Source organism: Apostichopus japonicus, chromosome 13 (assembly GCF_037975245.1).
Source record: "Apostichopus japonicus isolate 1M-3 chromosome 13, ASM3797524v1, whole genome shotgun sequence".
Lineage (NCBI taxonomy): Eukaryota > Metazoa > Echinodermata > Holothuroidea > Aspidochirotida > Stichopodidae > Apostichopus > Apostichopus japonicus.
The window spans coordinates 11,905,823-11,914,211 of NC_092573.1; the positions used below are offsets into that span (position 1 = coordinate 11,905,823).

The 8,389-nt window shown below is 35.5% G+C and overlaps 1 protein-coding gene across 2 annotated transcripts in view; it reads left to right on the forward strand.

The window, feature by feature from the left end:
• LOC139978868 (uncharacterized) overlaps nucleotides 1-7,944 on the forward strand; it is a 57,718-nt gene extending 49,774 nt beyond the window's left edge. Inside the window, exons 56-63 of one of the 2 annotated variants that reach the window (XM_071989404.1) lie at nucleotides 598-725; nucleotides 1,981-2,227; nucleotides 2,948-3,029; nucleotides 3,989-4,042; nucleotides 4,079-4,110; nucleotides 5,414-5,721; nucleotides 6,262-6,375; nucleotides 6,601-7,944. In XM_071989404.1, the coding sequence (XP_071845505.1) occupies nucleotides 598-725; nucleotides 1,981-2,227; nucleotides 2,948-3,029; nucleotides 3,989-4,042; nucleotides 4,079-4,110; nucleotides 5,414-5,721; nucleotides 6,262-6,375; nucleotides 6,601-6,687 (1,052 nt within the window). In that variant the 3' untranslated portion in view covers nucleotides 6,688-7,944. Of the gene's footprint in view, nucleotides 1-597; nucleotides 726-1,980; nucleotides 2,228-2,947; nucleotides 3,030-3,988; nucleotides 4,111-5,413; nucleotides 5,722-6,261; nucleotides 6,376-6,600 lie in introns of both variants that reach the window. The other variant, XM_071989403.1, reaches the window with a different exon arrangement.
• The last annotated feature ends 445 nt before the right edge of the window (nucleotides 7,945-8,389 follow it).

The following is an 8,389-nucleotide window of genomic DNA, read 5'->3' on the forward strand; positions in this document are numbered from 1 at the left end:
ACACCTTGTTGGAAGTCAATTCATAATATGACCTCTAGTGCACTTTTGAACTCTGTTACTATGCTATCCTCTTATTTTGAGAACATTTCAGACAGTCTCATGAAAACTGTGACAGTTTCATTTCAATTCAATATTCCCCTAGAAGTTATAGCAGAAGTTCACTTTTACTAAATTTGACCTCTGACCTTTGACTTCTTGGCTATTCTTTCTGAAGGTCTACGAGGCACAATATCCTATTTTGGGCACGTTCCTACCAAGTTTGCAATATCGACCCAGCCGTTTAGGAGGAGTTTTTGACACAAAATTGCCCCATGTTACAGACATACACTAACAAACACTCGGACAGACAGCTTTTGACCCGTCTACAGATTTGGACTTTTGTTCACCCTCGGTCACCCATCATGGGTGACCTCCCGAGACTCGCTACTGAGAGACACTAACTATTACCATGGCAATCGTTGCTATGGCAAACGAATTACAATATATCATCCTCGCTATGGTAGCGATGAGATAACAATGCAATTTCAGATTTGCTATAAGGATGTAGCCTTTGCAAGAGTAAACGATTTCGTAACACTTTGTTTTTCCACCTCTTAGTGTCAAAGATCTTGAAAGTCACGTTTGCCATCGTCGAGATCAACAGTCAAGAAGCGATATTCAATGACTCTCTCACTGATAGAACTAGTAACTTCTTCATGTCTTTGCAGAATCTCGTTTGTGATTTGGTAAGTTTTTTTTTTTAGTTTCAACTTTACTCGAGAGACGGTTGTGTTACAGTGGTTAAGGCAATATACTATCTATCTCAGGATTGCAAGCTTGAGTCCTGGCTAGCTGTATTAGTCAAGTATTGTGATCCGAGTACCAAGTATTTCGCGAGTGATTAATGTTCCGAGTAGTCCGAGTACTACTTCTGAAATCCGAGAACGAGTACTTTTTTCATCTGAGTACGAGGAACGAGTACTTTTTCATCTGAGTACGAGGAACGAGTACTTTTTCATCCGAGCACTTATTGATGGGTATAGCTGCGTCCTGAAGATCTTTTTAAACAAATTACATAACAGTTGAATGTGATGACATGAACTAGATTATCGCTATTGCTTGCCAAATATAAAACGTCTCATTTTGATATTGCGATGACAAAAGTGACAGTAGCAAACAACTTTCTGATGTGTACACATGAATATTTAACTAATAGTAACACTGCAACGACGAATTGTTCCGTACGGTAGCAACATCCACCACGCATGCGTATCTTCGTATTGTATGTACGTACTGTACTTGGTAATACACTCGACTGCATGAATGGTATTACAAAAAAAGTACTCGTTAAGTGCTCGTCCTTGGCGAGTACCAAGTACTTTATATCGAATACTAGTACTTTAACATCCGAGTGCAAGTACTAAATGACGAGTACGTTTACTTACGTCCAAGTAGTTTCTAACCGAGTTCGAGTACCAGCAAAATGGTACTCGGGTACTTCTCGAGTACTACAGCACTGCTGGATCATTACATTGTGTACTTTAGTGTGGCACACATTAGCCTCTCTTCATCCAATTGCATATAAAAGGGGACAAGGGATGTACCTTGTCAATATATAGTTGAGTGCGCCAGGTCAGTTTCCGGAGATGTACTGTTTGAAATATGAACAATTGGGTGGGTTATTACTGTGACCAGGTGTTAATATTGTAAAATCGAGTGATAAGTCGTTGCATGACTTGTTAACAAGATAAAAAACTAATAATAACAACTTCATATACCGTGTCGATGATTAGTTAACTGTAGAATCGCTTGTATTTCTTTCCATTGCATTATAAACGTGTATTTGAGACGATGACGAAGGCATAGTTTCAAACTGTTTCAAATAGAAGAAATTTAAATTAAAGTAGATTGATGTACAAGTCAGGGATATGAACTATGCCATACATACAGCTAAAACTTATCAGGACATTTCTCAATGATATTACTCTTCATTCCTGACAGTGGTCGATTACAGTCAATAACTTTGACGGTAGGACATGGAAAGATGATTACATAAGTTGTAGAGTTTTGAGATTCTTCAAAGGAAGCATCGGGGCAGACGTGGATTTGGTATTTGATGAGGATTCAGAGGCCGACAGCACACAAATGATGGACGCAATTGAAGTAGTTTTGCAAGAAGGCGACAATACACTGTTCAACAGTAGCATTGGAACCATCAAACTTAAAAACGACAGCATTGTTATAGATCGTAAGTTGATTATTAAAATGAAAGTTGTACGTTCCATTAGATGGTAGGCATGATGTTATAGGCAGCCTTGTAATTTTACCCAACCGGAGTAAAGATATGTGGAGTGTTAATAAGTGATCCTGTAAACATCGACAAAACATTTCACCGATTGTGAAAAAATGTGAAAAGTTTTGAGAATTACTATGTTAAAAGACAAATTTGATTTTTGGTTTGAATTTGTTGAATCTATATAATCACATAACAATGTGTACTATAATTTGAGCATTGTAATGAATTCCTCATGTGTTTTTTTTCTTCAAGTGCTCGATTTGTATCTGTGTTCATGTATGGAGTATATCTACATAACAAAAAAGTGTCGACAAATGCACCGCTGTAAGGATTAAATTGAGTTCAAACATTTTGATTTCAGTCAATACAATATGAAACGTTTTTCATATTCTTATCAACTTGCAGAATATATACAATTAATTAATGGTCTACCAGGATCACAGTTAATAATTAATATATAATAAATACACACTGAATCGGAAAGTAGAATTTAAGTAATGATTGTTCATGTCATATTTAATATATATTTGGTTTTTGCAGACTGCTTGCATTACACTCGAAATAGAGGCAACATTTTAACTGACTAGAAACAAAACGCAATAGTGACTTTAACATTTATTTTATCGTCTCTTGAAATTTAAAGCAAAGAGTGTCTTTTGTTTTCATTCACAGCTGTTAGTCACCCCGAGTGCTTAGTTGATGCTTGTAATGAACATGGCAATTGCACAGTTTCTGGAAAAGAAGTCATATGCAGGTAAACGTCTAACTCATGCAAAGAATATTCCGAACTCAGACAATGTCAGACTCATGTAAACGAGAAATAAATATTCCACGGTGCTGTTGAAAACCCCATCTGAGTCTCTTGTCCCATACTCTTGGTAAAGTTGATGAATGTAAAGTATTTATTTATTAGTCGAACTCTCGCCTCTTCCAGTGGGAGTGGATCATATTAGAACGTTGGTGATGTCATCACGGCAAATGTTTTTCAATTCTTTTACTTTCCTAATATAATCATTTGCTGATTTATCCTTTAAATGTGACATTTGGAATGATTAAGTTAGCTTATTCGAAGTTGAATCTCATGGAAGTGCAGCCTTTAAGAAGAAAGTATATTTCCTATTTGGGTAATTGATTTAATATTACCAACTGAAAACGAGAACATCCACGAATCAAACGCCATGATGATTTATGCAAGTTTCTGTTGCCAGATGTAATCAGGAATATCTCAAAATGTTGAAAAGTTCATATTTTTACTATACAAAATGCTCCGAGGTTGTGGTGTTTGGCCCAAAAATGCAGAACGTTTTCCGCATTTTTGTTCAGCAATCATTATAACCTGCCGGAAATATCCCTTAATTAAGATGTTAAAATAAGTGGCCGTATTTTATCTTGATGCAGATATTACGTAGATGCTGAACTGCCCGTGCAATCCCCCTCCCCCTGATAAAATAGAGCAATATTGATTGTAGATAAATGTGTTGATAAATATTGAAGATAACTATTTATGTGACAAACGATTTTAAATTGTAAATGTTGTCGTAAACGCTCGAAGAAATTGGTGTTTCAGTGACTTAGATTGGTGTTTCAATGACAAAAATACATTTTTGTCAGTTAGCTTAATTTAGGTTCTTTCTTTTGCATCAAACTGTAAATTTAAACCTGCATTGTCGTTGCCACGCATTTATTAATGATTCCTATTTTGTTTTAACATAGCTGTGATGAAAGCTATACCGGAGTTTCGTGTGAGAGTACAGTCGATCCGCCTACCGTTCCTATCGTTCCTATCGTTCCTATCGTTCCTATCGTTCCTATCGTTCCCTATGACAAGGGAATAGGTAGGTTACAATCATAAGCAATTAATCATAATTTGAATCATTTCTGTTCACGATACCATCACTAAATCATACACCGCAATCATTCAAATTTCTACATAGTTGTTTGCATTTCAAATTATGTTTCTTATTCAACAGTTAAGATGTTATGCACTTACAAAATGTTGTATTTTATACGGTACCATTCGAAAACACGAAATATCCATCATGTGATGCTGCAAACAGTTTGCTTTGCACGATACCAACGATGGTTGAAATTACAGCAACTCTCGGGTAATTTTTTAACGATACAACATGGGCTGACAGAAAAAAATGACAAAACGTTTGATATGTTACTTTAACTACTATTCTGGTATACTTTCCTTTCAAAGCCAGATGCCGATATTTGTTGCAAACACAATATATTCTTTAATGTCAACAAGAGAGCCCAAGCCAATCATGAAATTGTTAATTGTCCCTCACAAATTAACGGTGCCTTTAAAAAAAAAACCATGCTACTTAAGGCCTATCGTCATTCTGAGCTGGTACTGTATGCTATTGACAACCCAAAATGATTAAAAGTTTTATCTTGATTAAATCAAACACACTACAATAATACAACCTGCACAATTTTTGTATTATTAGTACTTATCATATTTTTAAACTATGGTAACTCTTTAAGTCATTCTTTAACACATTTTTTCTTACAAGAAAATGTTGTTGGAATTACAACTCTTTCAACTGCAAACGTGATTTGGTGAGCAACGATTGGAACTTGTTGACGTTGTAGTTAACAGTGTTAGTTTAGACTACAATAGAAACAGCCGATTAACACAGAGATTACAGTATCTACTGTAAATGTAAAGTTTTGTACCACAGTAAACACTGGATCGTGCTGAGAAATCTGATAAATCGGTAGCATGTGCTATTAAGTTTACAGTAAGAACTGAGGATATTTGTAATTCCAACAATCCCAAACAACTGGATTTGTTGGAATTACACATATCCTCAGTTCTTCTTGTAATCCTAATAGCACATGCTACCAAATTAGCACGATCCATTTTTACTGTGGTACAAAACTGTAAGATTTACAGTAGTAACTGTGTTCTCTATGTGCATCGGGTGATAGAAAACATGATTATGAAAGACTTTGGGAATACGTAGTAGCCGTTTGCCAAAGGAATATTTAGAAAGCGACCTGCATATACACTGTCTCGGTGTGAGTTTGAAAAGACAGAATGGATTGTACATTATGATCATATTTCCTTTTCTAAATTGTTATCATCCGTAAGACAAAAATCAAAACACCATTTTTCTTTCGTGGCAGACGTGTGGCAGATTCTGGTGATTGTTTTCGCCTTACTTATCGTTCTGTTGTTGCTTGCCTTGTTCATCGTTTGTGTCGTCATGTGGAGAAACCGCCGAGGTGCAGCGAACATGGATTCCAAGATATCAAGGAAATTATCCACTAGTTCCAGTAGTAGCTTTGGAACTGTCTCACCTCTAGTATTTGCGACAGAAGCGACAACATCCCAAGACAAAATCTCAGAGTCTGATTTGGGAAGTATAAAGAGCGAAGAAATTGAGCGAATGGATCACATAGCACAGGTTATGGGTAGAATGTCTGATCTAAACGTAAGTATATGCTTATAGTGGTGTGCGCAAAAGGGCTGAAAGTGGGTGGGAAGGGGGGGGGGGGAGATTGCGCGCAACCTAACTCGACAGTTGGTGGATCGAAGGGTTTATTAGCAAACTTTTGCGTTTAGATCTAATTATAGACCAACGCACCGTTTGACGTCTAAACTTGACTTTTTTGGGGGTGGAGAGGGGGGGGGGGCAGATCTCCACACCTCCACACACTGGAGGCCTCATTCAACAATCCCACAGCCACACCACATTCCACACCCTAAATTATTCCGCATGTAAAGCACGTTCACAAAGATTAATATATATGTAGAAAGATGTAGTAATGCTTAGAATTGTGATTTATTTTATCCATTTTAATACCTATTGCCTAAACTTTCATTTACCTAATGGTAACCCATGGAAACCCAATTTTCAAATTTCTGTCAATAAAATTACACTTCCAGATTCATCATGGGTTAAGTTCTATTTTGCTGCAAAGCTTTTTTTAATTTTTTTTTATTACTTTCAAATACGCAACCTTTTAAATAGGAGCAAATGAGATATGAAAAGAAGTCAAACTCCCCTGAATCTAGACAACCGGAGAGTTTGTACAACAGGAAAGGACCTTACGTCGCGGATGGTTCTGAGGCCCTTAGAAAGAAGGTGAGTTTAACTTTAATACAGACAAAAACGACATTTGTTAACTTAGGTAGATTAAGGTTTGGAAATTTTATAGAAGCACCGCATGACTGAACATTAAATGCTATGGGAGGTAATAAATACTGCGTCGTTATTTTCCAGTGGAAAGCAGTTTTGTATGAGTTTAAAAAGTATTTTGGTTCAGTGCAGTTAGTTTGAATGTCTTTCATGCGTTTCTTTTGCCCTCAGCGACGAAATGCTCCACTGAAAGTTTTCCAACTCCCAAGACCAGAGAAAAAGAGGAATGAAGATACAAGCTTTGCGTGGCCACGTTAGAAGTTTAGAAAACCCTGAAGCTAGTGAACACTAACGTCCCTAAAGAGATCAGGGGAATATAATTTGATATTACAAATGCGCTTTCATATGATTAAGTAATTTAATTTTCATAACATTTTGTTATATCAATTGGTTAAGCTCTGATACAAATTGATGAATTGTGATATAGAAATGCTGTGAAACTTATTCTTAGTTCAAACTCTTGTGCCTCTTTTTCTAAGATGCATTTATAGCTTCATCAGAACACTTTGTTAATGTCATCAAGAGATAAAGCAGATAAAAGCAAAATTATAGAATGAATAATCTCGTAATATCATTAAGTATAAGATTGCTGTATAAAGTAAAGAAAAAAGGGTTGTCTGCGAACATGAACAAATCATATATTATCTGCTTCATCATTGATTGTTATTGTCATGAATGATGTCTTAAGTGATTTAATGAGATGGAATACAAGTAATCCGGATTGCAAATTCATATTATATCCTGAAGAAACTACCCTGTTTGAATTATATTACTTAAAAAAGGTATACGTACAGTAATCATTAAAAGTTTAACAAGAGAACGTTTACTCTTATTACGAATCTCTGTCGTATTAATCGAACTCGCCAAATGCTAGAATATTTTCATTTATTGGAATTGAATCATTAAACTTGAGGTACCGGTAGGGAAATTGATGAATATATATTTATGAATATATATAAATTATAGGTGAAGCATTGAACTTGGATGCCTTTTATAAAAAACTGTCGTTTTTCCAAAGTGTTATAGTTCATGTAATATAGGTAAATGAGGATGGTTGGATTTGCTTCGATCCATGGGAACTAATAAAATAGCTTGGCCGAATCATGAACGTAAAGCAGAGACGTAAAAGATTTACGATTTCTTATTATCTCTTATTATTGCTATTTTATGCCATTTTATGTTTATTTTTATGCTTATTTTGCAGTTTTTTCCTTTGTTGATATTTGGTAATTTTTGCCGAACCGAATTGGTTTGATATGGAATTGCAATGTCCACCATTTTCTCTCTTACATACTTGAAATGTAATGATATTTTTCGCTTATGATGGTAATAACATGAAATACGAGAGAGAAAATCATGTAAAATTCGCACCAACTGTAAGATTCATTTCACTTACCACTTGACATTCCATTGTAGTATGCTCTATTTCTTTATTTGATTTGAACGCATAGCAATCTGTTAAAAAACACATAGAAAAATGTTACAAGCAGGAATTAAATTGGCAATCTAATTGAATTATCGTATTTGTGTATGTATCTATATGTACAGAATATCTGTTATAATCTTACTCAACACAAACGACCTCCCATAGGAGAAACAGGAAGAAGGGTGATTAATGTATGTATGTTTTTTGGCAGCAGTTCTGATAAAGGAAATTACAGAGTAGACGAAGTTGAAGGCACACGTTACCAACCCTCTTGATCACGCCAACAACCCTCCCCCTTCCCTCCCCTCCCCTCCCCCACAACTAACAATTCATAAATAACTGGTGAAAGAATTCAAAACTTAACTAAAATAAACTATTGTAAGTGTTGCCTTAAATTTGTTACTAAAGGAATGATATAAAAGGATTACAAAACACCTGTGAAATAAACTATCATAGTAATGGTGCCTGAACCATTCGTGACTGGTTTCTTATTGGTTAATTTAAATGACGCATAATCCCAGACCTATTGTGAGA